The sequence below is a fragment of the Podarcis pityusensis genome (assembly GCF_964106645.2).
Source record: "Podarcis pityusensis genome assembly, chromosome: 3".
NCBI lineage: Eukaryota > Metazoa > Chordata > Lepidosauria > Squamata > Lacertidae > Podarcis > Podarcis pityusensis.
Genome location: NC_138026.1, coordinates 67,019,511 through 67,040,620, shown reverse-complemented (window position 1 = coordinate 67,040,620; position 21,110 = coordinate 67,019,511). Strand labels below are relative to the sequence as shown.

The 21,110-nt window shown below is 39.3% G+C and overlaps 1 protein-coding gene across 2 annotated transcripts in view; it reads left to right on the top strand.

Annotated features, from left to right (window-relative positions):
- Nucleotides 1–21,110, top strand: part of SYNE1 (spectrin repeat containing nuclear envelope protein 1) — a 281,513-nt gene that overhangs the window by 37,971 nt on the left and 222,432 nt on the right. Inside the window, exons 3-11 of one of the 2 annotated variants that reach the window (XM_080998321.1) lie at nucleotides 2,379–2,440; nucleotides 8,013–8,108; nucleotides 10,015–10,098; nucleotides 10,682–10,702; nucleotides 11,530–11,622; nucleotides 13,403–13,581; nucleotides 15,007–15,203; nucleotides 15,409–15,518; nucleotides 19,487–19,537. In XM_080998321.1, the coding sequence (XP_080854447.1) occupies nucleotides 2,379–2,440; nucleotides 8,013–8,108; nucleotides 10,015–10,098; nucleotides 10,682–10,702; nucleotides 11,530–11,622; nucleotides 13,403–13,581; nucleotides 15,007–15,203; nucleotides 15,409–15,518; nucleotides 19,487–19,537 (893 nt within the window). The remainder of the gene's footprint in view (nucleotides 1–2,378; nucleotides 2,441–8,012; nucleotides 8,109–10,014; nucleotides 10,099–10,681; nucleotides 10,703–11,529; nucleotides 11,623–13,402; nucleotides 13,582–15,006; nucleotides 15,204–15,408; nucleotides 15,519–19,486; nucleotides 19,538–21,110) is intronic. The other variant, XM_080998318.1, reaches the window with a different exon arrangement.

Here is a 21,110-nt window from a genome sequence, read left to right as displayed (position 1 = left end):
ACATTTTTGTACTTGATATTGTATTTTTGTTGCACAGACAGTTTTGCCAGATTAATCACTTCCACATTAATTACCAAACTAATCATTTCAACACCACGATAAACTTTTACCCCTTTCCTGTTCTATCTTGTTCCTCCATTCCATGTTAAAGTATGCATAACACATCGGGATCAAGACTGCAACCTGCCGTTACAATCCTAAAAATCCACACTGCATACATTCATTATACTCTGATTTTATATATATAATTATCACACTGATATAAAGTGATTGCTCCCTCTGCTGAAAACTATGTGAAAACCAGGGCACATGTGCAGAAGAGAAGCTGTGAGAATGAGAACAATGGCGGAGATGCCTGTGCAAAAGAGTTGCTATGGAAATGCCTAGAAATAATTCTGAAGGCTTACTTGGCAAAAGCCTTTATGCGTCTTGTTTTGGGGCAGTTTTCAGAGTACCAAAGCCAATGAAACAAATTCATGGGAACGAATTCTCATGTTTTAAAAGATAAAAAGGCTACGTAAAATCAGCAGCTATGTTTTTGTTGGTTGTTTGTTTGTTTTAAATCAAGGTCTTCAACTTTTATAGCACTTCCTTTCCATCCAATAGATACAGACTGCCTGTAATCTGAGGTATGGGAATTAGAAATTATCTTGTCCAGAGTCCACAGGATTCTCCAGAACTGTGGTATGTTTTGAGTGCCTTAACAAGAGAAGGACCTTAACTGATAATGTATTGAAAATGTACAAGCAAGAATGCACATCACTTGGCTTAAAATAATTAAGAAGCAAGAGACAAGCCCCCTCCTAAAGGATTGTGGAGGAAAGTGAATCTATTTTGCTCCCCCCACAAAATTCCTTGGAAATGTAATTTGACATGCTTAATATATTCTAAAAGGGTTGTTTTTGTTGAAACAAACAAACAAATGGAGGTGAATGGAAGCCACATATTTTAATTTATACATAAAAGTTTGATTCACAAATCCAAATGGACAAAACACTGAGATCAAGCCTTGCCAAACCATGGGGGGGCAGGGTGAATCAGCCACTCCAGCAGCGGAAGCCCAATACAATATATGTGTTAGTATATATTGTGGCACACCACCTTGTTAATTTATATGAGCTGACAGGATCTAAACATTTATTTATATTTATTTATATATTTATATTTTATGTTTTTTAAAAAATAAATGAATTAAAAAATTGCGTTACCGTATCATTCCAGAGCATTTGTGACATGGTATATAACTGAATACAGCAGATGGAACTAATAATTAATTAATGAATCATTTTGGGTACCATTGCCTTGGAAGGGAGTTGAGACCACAAGGATTATCTAGCCCAAACCCCTGCGATGCAGGAATATTACGCCCAATGTGTGGCTTGAACCCATGACCCTGAATTAAGAGTCTCATGCTCTACCGCCTGAGCTGTCCTCCGCTCCCAGGTTGCATTCATGGCAATTATACTTAAGGAATCTTGAAGTAAGACAGGGCAGTGGGGAAAGGGGAGGGGCTTGCTATGATACAATGTGACAATCCCCCATAATTCTGTAATTACACTCAATATGGTTATACAAGCACCTATAGGAAAATCATCACATTCTAGTTTCATTACTAATTTTATTAACTTTACAAATACTTAATGCGATAGTCTTGCAAATAATTAATCGCATGCCTTATTATCTATAGCAAGTGATCAGGAAGCTGAGAGCTAGTATGTTTTGTTCTTAAAGGATGCATGTAATCAGGTTGGTGTGTAAGGCAGATGAGCTTGCAAACTTTGTAGACGTTTACATAGTATGGTATGACTAACAGAGAAATCTGTGAATACATACAGATATGTGTAGATGAGAGCTGTTTTTGTTCATTGAAATCTTCTGGTTGTCCATTGCCAATTTTTACCAGATCAGGCACCATTTGTTATCCCTACTCCCTGCCTGCGTTAAAATTAATGCAGTAATTTAATGCAGCAGGGTTAATACCCAGAATTAGAAACCATGAAGTTATGTTCATTAGATTTCACCCTTGCTGTACAGTGTATCAAATGCATTATTAAAATCCATCTAGCACACATGCCTGTTCAGATTAATTTTTATTTTGTTATTATTTAGAGCTGCATTCAATTTATAAAGACAATAGACATCAATATATAAATATAACATGATGCAAAGAATGTATGTTTTGTACCACTCTACATGTTGTCCTCCATTTTCTAAAGCTTTAAATATATTGCTTTCTTCATCTTGTCAGATAGGTATGCTGGTTTTTATTTTAAAACTGGGTCCTAAAAAATCTGAACTGGGCATATCTGCTTTTACTGCCAGAACAAGGCTGACTATAATACCAGTGCAACATAATGGTCTCTTTATTCCCTTTTTAGATGAGCAGGAGTCAGTGCAAAAGAGGACTTTCACAAAATGGATCAACACTCATCTGGCCAAGGTAATACATTTTTCTGATTTTTCCTACCACCTACAGTAAAACTAGCAGATTGTTATTATTATTTATTATTTATACACCACCCATCTAGCTGGGTTTCCCCAGCCACTCTGGGCAGCTTCCAACAAAAGATTAAAAATGCATTAAAACATCAGTCATTAAAAACTTCCCTGAACAGCCAGCAATCCCTAAACAGCAGAGCAAACCCACCACACTAAAGGAGATTTAGATGTGGCGAAATTTTCCCACAATCACCACCAGGCTCAGCTTGGTTTAGTTGCTCTTCACTGGCAGGGGAGATCCCTACTACACCCACTGAAAGGATGGACAGGTGGAAGCTACCACTGGTGGAAGCTAGTGGAAGCTCCACAAATGGGGTGTTTCTAGGGTAAGAAGGGGGCAGAGCAGGGCCAAACAAGGTTCTGCTTGTCCAATGATTGGCAATGGACTCAGTGGGTGTAACTACTTCTGCAAGTTCGGCCTCAGCCCACATGAGTGGCAGGGCTTTAGATGCAACCATGGCTTTGCCTCTCTGTTCAGACCTGTTCCTACCAGAGGGTTAGGAATGCTTCTGTAGTTGTATCCAATTTGTTTGAGGCTTTGAGGGAAGGAAAGCGGATACAGTTTTCCATAACTGCAATGATTTAAAGTCCAAAAACTCTTCTATGTGGAAACTATGTACGGCAATAGAGGTTGCTAGGTATTATCAGTAGAAACTTGTGTTTCCTGTATAATGCTGGGGAGGAAATAAAAGGGAAATTGAAGAATTGGATGTACTTATACTTCTAAGGGCTTCTATTTCAAATTCCTAAAAATATAGTATTAACCTAAGTTTCATACTGACAACCTTGGAAAGTTAGCCTTGTAAATGTTTTGACTACATTTCTAAATATATATGTGTGTGAGAGAGATGTACTTTTAAATACATTATTTATCTATGCTTGATTTGGATTAACTTCACATCAAAGATTTGTGACAGTATTGTGTATTGAAATGAAAATGTTACCGCACTACTGCACTACAGTTGCTTTTCAAAGGAATGACTCAATATTTTTCCAGTTCAGTTTTCCAGCCTCATTTTCCAAATATGAGTGGATACTGTTGGGGGGATTATGGTGTACATTATTAGAAGTAAGTCAAACTTACATCCCATCCCCCCATCCCCCATCCCCCATCGTGTTGTTATTGGCATTGTGACAGGAAAATCCCAATTTCATACATTCTTCCAAAGAAATATGTTAGGTTCTGGCTTCACTTCTTGAAAAATGTCTGTGGGCATTTTCAGAGGCTATCCTCCCACCTCTGCAACCTCAAGGAAATATTAGGAATAGCTGGCTTTGAGCTTGTGTGTTCCCTATTGCTTTCTTTCCTCACCTAGTAAGGGAAGAACAGATGAAGTTCAAGATCCTGTGTTCATTTAAACTTTTTATTTCTTTGATCTTATGGGATAAAACTTGCATTCTAAAAATTATCCCAGATGGATCCTATGTTTCAAAACCTAGGGTATCCTGGTTAATTTGTTATGTTCCCACTGGAGTCAGGGTAGGAGAACTGGAAAGTTAAGAGCAGGAGCACATGAACCCGAGGCTTATTCCTGATCTCTCCCCAGGAAAAAGAATCCCTAGCTCAAGTACCCTATGGAAAGGCCCGGTTATTTCCCCTCTATAGCAAATAGAAACCACTAAGACCACAATCTTAGATCGACCAAGCACATAGTTGAACAGTTCCACAAGAAATAGTGATGGCCACCAACATGAATGGCTAAAAAGGGATTAGACAATTCATGGCAGATATGGCCATCAATGGCTCCTTGTCATGATGGCTATGTTTTACCTCCACTGTCAGAGGCAGTAAACCTCTGAATGCCAGTTGTTGGAAACAACAAGTGTTGATGTGCTCAGATCCTGCTTGCTGGCTTCCTCTAGGCATCTGATTGGTCACTGTGTAATCCTATGCAAATTTAATAATTACCGCTGAGATTATTGGAACTTTACACATAAACAAGCACAGAATCAGCTGTAAGGCTATGTTTACCCTGGAAAAATCCTGACTACTTTCAGTGATACTTAATTTTAAGTAAAATGTGTACCTTGAGCCTAGAGGTCTCAGAAATAGGAGTTCCTGATACAGAGGGATGAAACAAGAGCTAAAAAAATCTATCTGATGGCTAGGTGAAAATGTCTTTAATGAAACTGAGGACAACAGGGCATATCTTTTCTGTGGATAGCACATAGTAGTAAAAAAAGGTGGACTACAAATGTATTACGAATGTGCTTAAATCTCTCCAACTAAAATAAATAGGAGAGCTGGAGTTTTTCTAGATCATGCCCATTGCTTGAATGTCTGTATATGAGTGTGTAATTGAGCACTTTCATTAGGCAGAATCACCATTGCCAAAGCCATCACAACCCATATGCTTAATTAGTAATCACGTCTGAGTTTACGCATTTCAGCGAATAAGCAGTGTGGGGAAAGCCAACATGCTGACCTTTTAAAAATGCTTCCACTTAATTCATATGCCTCCTACTGTGTTCACAAAATTACTTGTGATGATGGCTCCTTAACAGCAGAGTTGCATGCTCACACACCCTCGTAAATATCAGACCTGCTGAGATCAAAACCCCAAACCATATGTGCTGCTATTGTACGAAGATTAGTTATGATCTAAAATACTATGACACTAGTGCACTTTTATTTTTGGAGCCGGGGCTGCTTCTCCTGCAAGCATTTCTTGCCAACTTGCCTACCCCCCACCCTCTGTCAACCCCCGTCCCTTTACATCTGACCAGCCCTCTCCCCTTAAAGCTTGCCCCAGATCCTCTCTTCCCACTCCTTAGAGTTCCCCTCAACTCCCCTTCCTCTTCTCCTCATAACTGACCTCAAACCCCCTCCCCCCAAGATGTGACAATCAGCTGATTATCAGGTCTTGCATAGCCACTTGTAATGTGCTGCCTTGTGGAGAACTCTGAATGGGGTTTGCAGACACCCCTGCCCAGCTAGGTTTTTATCTATCCTGCATCTGACATAATATATAACAGACATATGGAAGGTGGGTGTAGCTTGGCAGAATGGCCTTGTAGATCAAATGGGGAGGCCTGGGACACTGAAGGTGCCCACACTTGGTCTACTATATCAGAGATCTATCATAAAACTTACATTACTCTTCCACAGTTGTTGTAAACCTTGTGTCACACAACCTATTTTGCATTTGTGCTTGCAAATTTCATAAAGCTAGACTGTCTTGATTTAATGGCACATTCACCAACTTAAATCAGTATTATTTGTACTGTATAAATAGCTTTGTGATTGAACTACAGTCGTACCTTGGAAGTCAAATGGAATCCGTTCCGGAAGTCCGTTCAACTTCTAAAACGTTCGGAAACCAAAGCACAGCTTCTGATTGGCTGCAGGAAGCTCATGCAGCCAATCGGAAGGGGTGGAAGCTGCGGCAGGTGTTCAGGTTCTAAAAATAGTTTGCAAACCAGAACAATTACTTCCGGGTTTGCGGTGTTCGGGAGCCAAAACGTCTGAGTTCCAGGGTGTTCAGGATCCAAGGTACAACTGTATTAGTAGGTAGCATGTGTGTGAGCAAGGCTAGCTCAGGGATGATGGGAGTTGTAGTCCAACAACATCTGGGGACCCACAGGTTGAGAGCCGCTGCTTTATGAGGTGGTCAAAGTTTCACCACCCTGCTTCTTCAACCTTAACAAAAAGCATTGAAACCATAGGGCAAGGCTGCATTTTCTTGGGGCTAAGCAAGAAACACTACCTGCATCATGATGTAGCATAGATCCCATGGGCATAGTCATACTAGTCTCCCCCTTCCCACCCAAGCAGGGAGAGTGTTTTAACATGCTCTGCTTTCCCTGGGAACTATGTACTCAGAGATATTCCTGCCTGGCCCATAGGAAATCAGACTTTCTGTATAATCAGGAGCCCATTTTTTTTTTAAAAAAAGAGTAGGTTGAAGGAAGACCCTTGGGCACCTCACCAACATCAGAAAGGTATGTGTGACCAAACCACCCACCCCTTTTCAAAATTTTGGGGAACATTTATTCTGCCTCATGAAAGCTACAAATAACAATCCCATCATTTTCATGGGAGACAAATGGACTGGTGGAAAAGGGAAGCTATTTTTGACCCATGCTGAGTTATTTCACATACTAGTGTTAGCCTTCCTTTGCTGAGGAGAGTCGTTGATATGGTGAATAACTGTATGGTTAGCCACTACTAAATATGACTGAACTATAACAGACCAGTAAGAGACAAAACCAGCAGGTATCAGCAAACAATGTGACTCTTGTAACAAAAGATCCAGCCGTAAGATATAATATTTTCTGCTTTGTGAACCTATTGCAGAATAGGAGTGCTATGCCCAGTTATGTTGTCTTAGCATCCTGTGGGGAAATACTCTTTATGAGGCCTCCAGTCATCTACATTTAATCTGTAGGAGCAGCACAGGAGACTTGTGTGTGCTGTACAGGCACGCATTTTCATAAGCACAGACTGCATGCAATAAAGTAGGCATCTTAAGATTTATGACAATGCTTTCTATTATCCACCAAGCAGCTAGAGAACACACACAGATTTATATATTCGGATGGCATTACATGAACAGAGTCAAGTGCTTGTGTAAGTTAAAACATTTGTCTTCTTTGAAAATTGGACAGAAAAAGATACAGTAGGTGTACATACTGTAATAGTTTGACATTTGTCAGCATCACCGCTGAGACTTGAGAGTAAAGCAGACAGCAAATATGGTAAATATCTGCAACAGTTATGAGCTAGAAGAATGATATTGTCAGTCTTACTGCTTCTACTGTCATGCCTTCTCTTACCTTTATGAAACTTAACCAATTTACCCTGCCTAAGAATCAGAAAAATATGCCACAACAAAAAGAAAATCCGATGCTGTATCAAAAACATGTTGCTTTGTGTTCTGTTTGCAGAACACCTCGAGGGGTAGATCCTGTATCTCCTTACAAGGCTTTTAAAAATATAAGAACGAGGCAATCCCTTCTTTCAGTGAAAGGCTCTGCAAGTCTTTGGGTTATTCTGCTTCATCAAGCAGAATAACCATTCCCAGCTATAAACAGAGCAAGCTCACTTGCATGTGCATATTCCTATAAATAGTTTGGATGGGTAGTTTCTTCATAACAAGTCCATAGTCATCATTTTCAAGACAATAGAATGGGGGGAAAGTCACCATTCTACAACGGTTCAGCTTCTGTTTGATTATTTTCCTCATCCTTTGACTTCCTCTGCATTAATCTGTCACAAACTATTGTGAGATTTTAAAGCTTTGTTTCCAGATCATGGAGGGGCCACCGGTTACCGTTTTATGCTGATAAATGGCTTTTATTACTGCTGGTCTGTAAAAAAAACCAACATTCTGGAGCTGTGCTCCTCTTCATTTCTTCTCCACTACACCACTGAATATATTATACCACCCTTACAAGAAATCTTCAAAATGTAAATAGAACGGCCAGCAGCAGGGAGTAGGATAGAGATGCTGAACCTGTGGCAGGGAAACAATGCATAACTCAATAGTTCTTTCCACTTCTTTTCCTCCCAGCGCAATCCTCCCATGGTGGTCAATGATCTGTTTGAAGACATCAAAGATGGAATAGTATTGATATCCCTTTTGGAGGTTCTCTCAGGACAAAAATTGGCAAGTATTTTCCTATGACATAAATATTATTTATAATGTATTTTTAATTTGCATCATCATTATTAATATGCCATGTTAGTGTAGCTTCAGATATGTGAACATTTTTTAGGCATAGAAATGCCAAGATTCACACACACACACACACACACACACACACCGTGCCACTCAATAAGTAATGTGTACAAACTTTATGGAGTCTCCAGTTTCTGATTGATATATGAACCAGCAGTCCTGGCAGGATCAGGTTCAATCAGTGGGTGGTTTCAGAAAGAGCTAGTCCAATGGGCAGCAAGTGATATTTAGGTTGCAAATTATATCTATATTTAGATATTTAGGTTCAGGGTCGGGTGCCAGGCAAGGATTTCCCAGGCAAAACCAAGCACAACTAGAGAAGCTTGATCAAAAGCAGGTTTCTTCAACAGACAGTTTAGAAAATAGAAAATAGAAATCTATTCCAGCATCTCAGGCAAGCTGAGCTGCTTCAACCCAGAGCAAATTAGGGCAGAGGCAGGCTAGGGCAGGTATTCAGAGTACACAATTAGAAGTGCCAGTGCTGGTCTGCAGTAGCAATTCACAAGGAGTTGTTTGCACCAAAATGAAGAACCTTTCAGTTATGCGCATCTCAATGACAACTTTGTCATACTATAATAATAATAATAATTTATTATTTGTACCCCGCCCATCTGACTGAGTTTCCCCAGCCACTCTGGGCGGCTTCCGCAAAGACCAAAAATACACTAAGATGTCACACATTAAAAACTTCCCTGAACAGGGCTGTCTTAAGATGTCTTCTGAATGTCAGGTAGTTGTTTATCTCTTTGACATCTGATGGGAGGGCGTTCCACAGGGCAGGCGCCACTACCGAGAAGGCCCTCTGCCTTGTTCCCTGTAGCTTTGCTTCTCGCAATGAGGGAACCACCAGAAGGCCCTCAGCTCTGGACCTCTGCGTCCGGGCAGAACGATGGGGGTGGAGACGCTCCTTCAGGTATAATGGGCCGAGGCCCAGTATACCTTCAGCTGGGATGCAGGGAAGCAGCTGAGAGGCAGTAGTATGTGACAATGTCCTGAGCTAATTCCTCAAGCACTTGTATGAAACCTGTGAACACTCATTCTATATAAAATATGAAACATGATTTCAGCAAATTAAATAATTTTATCATAAAGTTAGTCATAGACTGCAGACCATTTAGTAGAGTGACATACAATGTTCTGAATGAAATTTGCTTCTAAGCATCTTTTTTGAGGCATATGACTCTCACGGCCCTTCTTATTTTTACTTGTTTAAATTGCACTTTTGATCATGGTCTCTCCTGTTTTGATAAGGAAATTCTCCCTCTTGTGGTAGAATTTTAACAAAATGCTCTGGAGTGTGTTTCACCACATTCACATTGAAAGGCAGAGACCAGTTTTTTTGATTAAAGTGTAGTTACTGTGTGGACTTAAAGACTGTGAAACATTAAAGAGGTATAGATAAGGCTAGTTCTAGAACCATTTCTTCTCTTCCAAGTTTCAGCTGTCAGAAACAGGTATTAAGAACAAAATAAAATAAAATGGTTTTGTCTTTTACCACATTTGGGATCTGTGGCTGGCCACTTGCTTGTTGTGGGAATAAAGCTACTTTATTACCTTACAGTGATTGAGTTATATGTAGTTGGTTTGCATGCATAACTGGAAGTAGGGAGCCAGTGCTGAGTCAGAAAAAAATTAAGAAGGACTTTAAAAGGTCAATGTTGTTGTTGTTTTAAAAAATCAGAATATTGACTTTAGGAGGGGAAATCAGCACATTTTCTTGGAAGCAAATCTTGATAGAATTCACTGAGTTTCCTTTCAAGAGGAGTGTGTTTAGGATCTTATTGTCAGGCCATGGTAGTACTTAATTGTCCTTGTTGTTTGTACTTTTTAAAAGCCCTGTGAACAAGGCCGAAAGCTGAAGAGAATTCATGGAGTAGCCAACATTGGCACAGCCCTTAAGTTCCTGGAAGGACGGCGGGTAAGTCCCACATACAGCTAGATGTTTGCATCAGCTGTTGCAATTTGTGTATGAACTACAGTCATTCAGAGTGCATTAGCATGGTCCTAATTCTAAAAGCAGCTGCTATAAATTTTGCTGTTATTGCTGCCACTGCCTTATCTTGGTTGACTTTTCCACTTAATCTGTTTCTCTAACAAGAATTTTTAAAGAAACATATGAAATGGAAAAGGTCAAGGAGAGAAAATAAGAATTATAGAATTCTAAAACTGAATACAAATATATTAGCTAATAATATTTAATAAAATCATAGAATTGGAAGGTACCCTGAGGATCATCTAGTCTGAAGGCATGTGAAGCTGCCATCTTGCTGAAGTTAAGCAAGTCTGGGTCTGATCAGTGCTTGGATAGGTGGCCTCCTAGGAACCATGTGAGATATAGATATAACAAAAGAACATGAAATAAGCATGTCAGGTTCTTTATGGTATTCACTGATTTCTGTATATGGCAACATGGTATATTTTTTGTCTTCTCTCATTTCCGTGTCCTATTCATTATTCAGATAATTCATTTTAAATATATGTTGTTTTGTTTTTCATGCTAGTCTGTGTACAGAGGATCACCGGTTGGTACAATAATTTTATGAAACATTAAACCATATAAATGAGTCAATTGAATAAAATGAGTGTCAATAAAATGAGTTGCACAATTCTAAGCATGTTAACTTAGAAACGCAGCTGTGTTCAATGGAATTTACTCCTGGGTAAATGAGTTTAGGATTGCAGCCTAAATAGTACAGCTTTTCCATCTGCTGTTAGCCACATTACTAAATATTTTACGTACGGAGCAAAGGTAGTGGTGGAATTCAACATTGCACTATAACAAATGTCCTGCTTGTGCAGATGGAACCCTCCTCTCCTGCACACTGTTCTGAGGGTTCTCCTGATATGCCCCAGAATCAGTTTCAGGGGTGCAGTGGGTGGGTGGGGGTGGGGCTTTCCATAGGCATTGGATTGGCCACTCTGAGAACAGGGTGCTCGACTCGATGGGCATTGGCCTGATCAGCCATGCTTTTGACCATCCATGCTCACTTGTTCTCTTTGTCACATTGCCTTGTCCTTCTGTTTGAGCTGGGGAAAATAAACAAAGCACCCTGCTGCTAATGCCAGTTCAGCTATAAAGGCATATTTGCAGTGCATTCACAACAGGGCAAGCTTTCCTGTTACATCTGTGTATATTGAGGACAATTGAATCTTAAATTCAAAAGTACATGCATAATTTTATACTTCATTTCTGTGATTATTTTATATGTTCTCTTTCTCCAAAAATACTATATACTATGCTTATTAAGCTTCACTTTCCCCCCCAAAAATCCACATTGCTATAAAGACCACTCCATTACTGTGGCTCTGTTGTGGGTGATAATAGTGTGCCTTTCTTTCCCTAAAACAGATTAAGCTTGTCAACATCAATTCAACTGACATTGCTGATGGTAGACCTTCTATTGTGCTTGGGCTGGTGTGGACTATAATTTTGTATTTTCAGGTACAGTTGTTGTTTTTTTTAATGTATGAGATAAGCCTACAATAGTTATAGCAATAATTCCAAAGTGGTTTGTCAAGGGGCACTAATGTGCGGTGGCAGAACTACTCGTGTATCATGAGAAGTAAATTAGCTGCTAAGAAATTGTGGTGCGTGGAATGGGGACATTTAGAGCAGTTGGAACAAAGGGTTAAAATTTCCCCATGCTGCTTTCTGCTCCAACCAAAAATGGATTGCCCCACAGCTGTTTTATATACAAATGACTTTAGTAAATATAATGTGTATTTTGGCCCTTAGGCAGTGGATTTAAACTCCATCTAGGAGACTCTTCATTACGGATGCTATTGGAACAATAAAGAGATCTGACAGGGATTTGTTTTTTTGTTTTTGTTTTTGTTCTTTTACTATTTTGAAGAGCTAGATCAGAAGAAAGACCTATAGTAATTGCTATAATGTGGCTTTCCTTTTTCCCTTTTCACTGGTCATTGTTGGTCAAATTGTACATATTTTAAAAATACTTGATTCTGTTATCCAGTATCATTTCCAAACTTAAACTAGCATTCCTAATTTGCATGTGACTATATATGCAAATGTAGCCCTGGGTTCCTTTGGAAGGAAGGAGGGGATATAAATTTAATAAATACTAATAATAAATAGATACTACAATATGGAATGGATACGATTCCAAAAAAAGGTTGTATGTGAAAGCCAAGAAACTTTGGCTATAGCCCTAAAGAAAATTAATTGAAATAAAGTCCTGTACAAATAAGTTTGAATCATTTCCAAATTAATGGCCACAACTTAGCAAATCAGATCTGCATGATTTACATAGTTGGAAAAGGAACAGGAGCAATGCATTATGCATTATGCAGTCTTCCCTTCCTTTAGACCTTGCAGGAAGTACAAAGCAGAAGAGTATGTTTCATTGAAATGCAAGCCCTGACTGGGCAGCAGCAGACATTAACAAAGCAAGGAGACTATTTCCACAGCCCAACCACTCATGCCAACCAGCCTGAAAGGCAAATCACTGTGCCAGCCAGGAGCTGGTGCAGCAATTGAGCCCAAATTAAATTTAATGTCATGGGGCTGCTAGGGATCCAGTGGAACCTGGCTGGCTCAAACAGTTTCCACCTTCTTTTGGAGTTTTCTGCAGGATGCTGCTGGCAGAAATTTTTCACTGGCTGCTTCTGCCCACCCACTGATTCAGTGGGCAGAATGGAGTTGCAGTAACATTAACCTTGCCTCTATATAGAGATGCTATCATAGGACAAACACCTTCAAGCTATGTTACCTTGAGTAACTCAGGGTCGGGGGGGGGGAATGAAAAGTGGCCCAGATGTGAGACATCTGTGAAAATGCTCCAGACATAGGTCTAGTTCACAGTGCTGCCTACTCCTATGAACACCTCAGACATGTTTACGGCTACTAAAAATGCCATTCCACTATCATGTGGAATGGCATTTGTGAGTGCATTAGTACTGTGTGTAAAGGATGTATATGTGGCCTCTATATTTTGTATATTACACATAAATAGCATATGTATTGAGCCATAACTTGGCCAAAGTATGACCAATGCTCCTAAGTGTGATCTGCCCTACCTTTTTTGAGGCATGTCCTAAAATTTAGAGTTTGGCTAAGAGTTCATTTGATCTTGCCCAGCTATTTTTGGTGTGGTCTTTTTTTATGAGATCCACTGTTCTAGACAATCTGATCTGCAGAAGGAAATAGGCTTTTTGTAAATTGACTGTTTCCATTACACTTAACCACTTTATTCCATAAACAGATTGAGGAGCTTACAAGCAACCTCCCTCAGCTCCAGTCACTCTCCAATAGTACCTCATCTGTGGACAGTGTTGTCAGTTCTGAGACAGCCAGTCCACCATCCAAGCGTAAAGTGGTCACCAAAGTCCAAGGGAATGCAAAGAAGGCTTTGCTAAAATGGGTGCAGTACACAGCAGCAAAGTGAGTAATCTGTAGATTGATATTAGCTAAATAATGTAGTAATAATTTATGGCACCTGCAAATTAAGAAGGTTTGTGCCAGAGAGATCAATAAAAATTGAAAAGGAAATTGTCTTCTGTCAGAATGGCTGTAAGAGGCAATACATTGTCAAAACACTTAAAATTCTTTTCCCAGCTTGAAATCATGAGCAGAGCAATTCAATGCTATCAGATTTTGTACCTTACTTCACTAATTGAATTTTCCTTCACTTTGCCAATGTATCCTCACAACTTGGCCAGTGATTGAATATAACATTCTCTTTGTAAACATCTAAGTAATTTTATAATGCCAACTTTAATTTCATATTTGCACATAAAGAAAAATTCGTGTATTTCTGTATCTTCAATTTTAAGCTTTTAGAACACAATGGAAAGAAACCTTTGGCCTACAGTTTGTGGCACTGCATTTGTTTAGTCTTAACTGAAGCCAGAAGAGTGTGGGATATAGAAGGCATCAGAGGAAGATGACAAGACAGAGAAGCTTAGATGAAAGCAAGCAACTGGAGCAGTGTATAGCAACAGCTTTCAGCTGTTTGAATCTCTTAACAACATTCATCAATAACATATGTAATCCAACTGTTAACCAATTTGTGTCTGCTTTGAATAGCTTGAACAGCCTACAGTTCAACTGCCTGTGATTATGGCAGTGCTGGTGTACTATCCATCTAGTCAGTTTGGACAGTTGCTATCTAACAGCCAGAATGGATAGGCCAAGAGAGAATGTGTGTTTTTCTAGATAGTTTCACCAGTGCAGAGTGTGGCTTTATGTTGCTTGCAGCTTCTTCGCCACCTTCTGAGTATATAACCAGGATAGGATATGACCTTGATAAATTAGATAACTCTGCAATAAATAATGAAATGAAACTGAGCAGGAGACAGCAATATCATGTCATTGCAACAGAGGGCAAATACTGTTCTGGGATGTACTGATGGAAACATAGTATGTATGACACAGACACCAATCCTTCAGTTTTTCAAGGACAACTGCAGTGCATGCTCTCTGTTCCCTTTCTTGTTTATTCTTCTGCCTTGTAAAGAACTCTCCCAACTTCCCCATTACTGTTGTGGACTTCAAGGCTATTATCTAGAAGTTAACTGTTTTATAGGCAGAATTAACAAAGTCTGCTGGGGTCCATCATTCAGTCTGCCCCCACACACTTATTTAGTCATACATAAATGAGAGCTTGCATGAATACGAGTTGAAAAGAATGACTGGGGTGTTTTATGTAAAATCAGGAACAGCAACTATAGTTAATTCAACTGAAAAGTAAGTTCTGTTCCAGGCATTGCAAAAATTGTAACCCAAACCCAGATTAATGATATAAGTGAAGATAAAGGTTGAGGGTCAGAACAGGATGTTACAAAGCAGTTTCTTCTTGTTGTGAAGGCAAGCTGGAATTGAAGTCAAGGATTTCGGACGAAGCTGGAGGAGTGGTGTTGCCTTTCATTCAGTTATTCATGCCATCCGTCCAGAACTAGTGGACTTGGAGAGGTTGAAAACAAGATCTAACAAGGAAAATTTGGAAGAGGCATTTACAATTGCAGAGTCAGAATTAGGAATTCCAAGACTTCTTGATCCTGAAGGTATCATATCATTGAATTTAACCACTGTTGAACTGTAACCCTAGCCTCATTTTAGTTTTGTTTTTGGGAGGGAGTTCTTTTTAAAATACTTTTGTGTGTGTGCATGTGTGATATTTTAATTTTGCATGATTGAGGGCAGTGTATGTCCCAACATTTTATACAGTTCAGCTTTGTGTTAATTTACTGTCTTCCTCATTCTTTTCAGATGTGGATGTGGATAAGCCAGATGAGAAATCAGTGATGACCTACGTAGCACAATTCCTGAAACACCTCCCAGATCCTCATAATGCAGCCGGTGATGCACAGGAGACAGATGTATGTTCTTAATTCTATTTTACATAGACTACACAACTTTTACACAATATGTGCAATGCAGACAATATTTTACATAGACACTGATTCTGTATTCTCTCTGTTTGTCAAAGCACAATAGGGGTCTAAAGAAGCTAGGAATAGTTTGAGTTGAGAGCTGTTGAGAGAAGATGATTAAGTACAATTTAGGGGGGAATAAATGTTTGCAATAGAAAGAGAAGGGGCAGTGGACTTGAATTGCTTCCTCATCTCAAGCAGCATCAGAAGTACCTTTTAATAAATAAACTTTTCAACTTGGCTTTATGGATATAATTGCAATAACTGCTTTCCATAAGTTTTGTTTCCTATCAACTATTAATCTATATGCAGCCCAATCCTGTGCAGTTTTACTCAGAAGTAAGTCTAATATAGCTCAACGGTGTTTACTCCTCTCTAAGTGTGTGTGTAGGATTGCAATGTAAGGAACAATATATAAGTAAAGAATGCATAAATTATTACAGTGCAAATAATTGACATGGGGACACATGTTCATCTGTCCTTTCTAATTCACTTGGATTGTTGACTTTAGAAAATCTGTTTCTGCTCTGTATTTCTTTCCTGTTGGACTGGCCTAACTGTAGTATATTTTGTCAGCAAACAATCTTTCATTTGGCTTTTCATCCTGATCATACCATCTTTTGTTTGGCAAGGGCTAGTAGTGCCACTACTGAGACAATCTGTTCAGCTTCTCACCAGCAGCAGGACAGAGAAAATGCATCTGGTGCTTCTCAGCAATAACCCATGAGTTCTGTGGCTGAAGTGTGCAGACTTTCTGTCCTTTCCAGCCCAGCTCTCAGTAGTGACGGTGAATCATTCAGTGTAAAGGGATAATGTAAAGCGTTTTCTTTGCAGCTCACATATATATTTAAATATTTATGCCCCCTCAGGATATAAATAACAAGAGAAAAATAACATTGTTATTTACATCTTGGTAGATCAGTGCCATATCTAGGGAAGCAGTTACTAGTATAGCTTTCACGTGCTTCTAAGAAGAATTATTTGCTAAAGGACTTCAGGGGCAGCTGGGGCATTGATTTCACTAATGCAAAAAGTAGGAGCTGGGGTTAGTCTGGTGCAATTATTGGCTGAATCAGTGTTGCTAAATTCATTGGAGGCAGGGTCCATTGCAGTCCTATAGTACAGCTCTCTAGCTGAATATTTGAGCCTTGGCAACTGCCTTTTAAAATACACTGCCATGTCCTCTATGCAGAAGATGGATGTGGTGTAAGAGGCCTTTTATCAAAAGAACAAGACCATAAAATTCAGAATGTATTGTGCCTCCAGCTTTTTGAATAGGAAATGGAGATTACTTACTAGACAAATATGTATTGATACAAATTATTGATAAAATAAGTCACTCAGTGTTTGCTGAAAATCACCGGGGAAATTGCATTTCCTTTGGGTTTCTGTGTTTTCCCTGTTGTCATCTCATCTTTCTTCCAGTGCTGATTTGTCTGTAGTTGCAGTGCAGTGCATTCAGGCATAACACAGAATATAGCACTGTTGTCTCATTTAGTGTGGAGCAGTGGTTTGTGATATGGTTGGTGGTCACATATTTTTCTATTTCTGCAGTACTAGCAAAGCTCACCCTGCCCCCTTTTGCCACATATATGTGCATATATACCCACTCATGCATGCATGCATGCATGCACACTAACAAGGAGTTTCCCTATCAGTGCTGCCTATCGAGAAACTTGGTACAGGGCTTGTCAATTTCACCAGACTTCTCCCAGGAAAATCCTTGTCTATCAGGGTGTGTGTGTGTCTATCAGGCTCTGTGTATACTCCCCTCTTCTCAGCGCTTATTGCGTTTTCTATTTGCCACAGAGGCAGCTGGAAGGGTCTTGTGCCACTCACTTTGTCTCCCATCAGTGGCATCCCTGCACTTACTGGGAGTGAGAGGGTTATGGTGGCGGGGAGGTTGGCAGCTGGATCAGCAGATTGGTTCTGCTGCTGGACCTATGCAACTCCCCTTCCTGGTAAGTTCAGAAATGATGATGATGAGAGACCAGGTGCACAGCGCACTCTCTCCACCAGATGCCTCCAACTTGGCGCCCCGCCTGGGAACACCATTGTGTTCTTTGCCTTCGTTCCTTCCAGTGAAAGAAACTATAACTGGTGGCTTGGATGATGAGATAACCCTGGAGATAGTGGTGTAGCAGCTGACTTCTCCCCATTGGTGTTAGGCAGAGAAAGCAGTAAGCAGGCAAAGTGGAAAAGAAGGGAGGTTACTATGATCACGGCCCCCTTCTTGCCCTTCTCTTATGTGTTGCACCTTACATGGGAACTAGAGAAAATAGAATAGAAGTGTAAATCTCTCCCCCACCAGCTTTTTTGGTTTTTCATCTAGAATAGGCTTCCTCAACCTCAGCCCTCCAGATGTTTTTGGCCTACAACTCTCATGATCCCTAGCTAGCAGGACCAGTGGTCAGGGATGATGGGAATTGTAGTCTCAAAACATCTGGAGGGCCGAGGTTGACGAAGCCTGATCTAGAAGCAACTCTACTCCACTGACTCCAAAAGCATGTAGGCTGCACCGTGCTCGAGCAGCAAACAGAAGTGCAGCCCTCCCTATGGAGCAGCCAGACAGAAGACCTCTGCTGTTTCTGCCCAGCTGTGTCAAATGATCTTGCTCTTAGTGCTACTTGTGGTTTATCAGGTTTGCAGGTTGGCCACCCATGCACTATAAGGCTGTGTTCTCTTTCTCCATCCCATAATATGAAAAAATCAGGAATTGAAAAATTCTCAGAATAGACATATTGTTTCTTTTTAAAAGACATTAAACATTTTTAAATTTAATTTATTTTTTTAAATTAAAGACACATTCATTGAGTGCCATTAAACATAAGTGTTGAGAAGAGAGGGGAATACACAATACAAGGGAAAGAAATAATGCAACCAGTTTGAACAAAAAGCAGAACACAATCAACTCAGGTGGATAACCCTGGCATTGACAATGCAATAACCAGAGGTAGATGAAAGGGAAGAAATGCCATCGGTAAAGTAGAAAGGAGCCAAATAATTATTTATTACTATTCCAGAAATAAGTGTTTATAGCAGTCTAGGCCAGTAATGGTAGCATGATAGACCTATTCACTAGATCACTCATCACATGAATCTTATCATTAAGTGATTACAAAAATCACTTGTAACTGTGACTGTCTGACTTTATGTGCCTCTGTTGTACTGTTTTGTCCCACAGATGCTACTTAATGCTTTTAATCTAACATTTTCATACTATTTTGTGTGATCACTATTTTACTTCTCTTTTCATTGGCTAGCAGTTCATTAGTTTTCACAGAGGTTTCTTTCATGCAATTACACTAAAGATTGTTCAGAGATTTTCTGTTAGTTGGTATGACTACTGATGTGAAGTCTCAAAAAGTCGTGCTGATTGGTACTTAACCATTTCTACCTGTAAAATTGTTTATCACTGGTATTCATATGTGCCTTAAAGCATAAGAACTAAACAGTGCTCTCCCTACTTCCCGAATTGTGTTAAGATGAGGTTAGCAAAGGTGCAACCACACACACTAATTTAGTGTAAATCCAAATATAGTGAGGGTTCAGTACTAGGGACATTCAGTCAACCCTTGTCTTGCCTAGAAGGGAAGGCATCTCATGTCTCAGGAGCCTATTTCTCCCTAGAACTTTGTGCCCACCTCTCATCTGCTTTACGGCTACTGAGAAACATATCTACAGTTGGGAACTGTAGAGATAGATTATAATATTTGATCAACAAGGAGCCAAGACTCAAAGTCTTCTATCTTCCAAGATGTCTGGACCTGAAGATTTAGCAACTTCCTGTGCATTGAAGAATAATGTACATACATTTTTCAATGTACTTCTCTCTTCTTTCTTTCTTTTTTCTGTGTTTATTTATTTATTTGCTTTTCTCTGCTCCCGCTATCCATTTTTCTTCATATCGCTAGAAGCCACTTCAAGCAATTTCATCTTTTGTTATTTCTAAACCTAAATACAAGGTAAGGTTTAAACATGGTGAATTAAACTGACTCACTAGTTTATTATTATTTATCATTATGTATGTAAACCACTTGATCATCAAAAACCTATAGTTGGCATTGCTAGATATCAACTATTTTATCCCATGTTTGTGGGGGGGGGGTGTCTTCACCTTTTATCTTTAGAAACTATATTTAACTGATCATCCTTATATAACAGATGGTTAATTAAACATTTTATAACATACTTTCTATGTCATCTAAAGTTACATATACTAGCCAGTTTAATGTAGCAAATAATAACAAAATACTCTTCAAGGCAAAACTGTGTAAGGAACATTTCAATAGTCCCCAGGTGCTGACAAAGCTGACAACCAGCTCTTGTCCACAAAAGTCAAACATTCAACACTTTGCAGCCAGTCTTGGTCCAGTATCAGGAAAGTATTGCATTCAGAGGCAGCTGCTAGATGTGAAAATGTGGCCAAATAAGGGATGCAGAATCTGCATGCAAAAACTTGCTTCTGTACACTAGTCTCCTTTGCCAGGTTAACTTTTGAAGTGGCTCACAACATGAAAAGAAAAATAAACTATAAAATAAAATACCTAAACTTAAAGAGCATAAAACAACATTGTGAAATAAAAAACCCCACAGATTTAAAACAGCCGGGTGACTAACAATAGTTAAAAAAATGCAAAGTAGAACAATAGCCATACAATTGGATACACATCTGGCTTGTTCCATATCTTAGTGGATAGATTAATGTACATATTTTGTCACGCCACCAAATTTCTGAGCAGTGTGAAGTTCCAGGGACTCCTGGGTCTGTATTTCCTTTGAAATGAGATATAGTGGAGACTGTGGAGTCTTTATGATATAAGGTTTATTTACACATATATACAACCTGAGTCTACAATGGAGGGGTTCACAGCATTATTTTTTTTAATGATATTTATTGAAAGAAATTTTTTTTTAAAGTTACAAAAGAAAACAAAGTAGAAAAAGAGAAAAACAAGCCACTTCCAACCATACAAATACAAATTCAAAATAAGAGAGAAAAAAACAAAAATACACCACAAAAATTTAAAAACATTTAAAAACAAATCCATTATTCTCAACTCCTCAACTGTCATTACCCTCTTTCCTTGACCTCCTCCTCCTCCCTTTCCTTGTGTCCTGGTTGTTAATTGTCACAGCAAATCCTTTCCATATTTCATAATATTCTGTTGTTACATTACCTTAAACTATTTTAATCTTATCTTACTATAAAAAACCTTGGAACTTAAAACTTAAATCTTATTTTTACCAATAATAATAATAATAATAAATTTTATTTATATCCCGCCCTCCCCAGCCGAAGCCGGGCTCAGGGCGGCTAACAACAATAAAACAGTACAAAAGTACAGCATAAACAACAGTCTAAAATCATTCGTTATAAAATTAATTAATTCAAGCCACTGGCAACCATTGGGCCAGAGCTCCGCGAAGATTGCCGAGGGAGGGAGTCAGGCTGTGCCCTGGCCAAAGGCCTGGTGGAACAGCTCTGTCTTGCAGGCCCTGCGGAAAGATGTCAAGTCCTGCAGGGCCCTGGTCTCT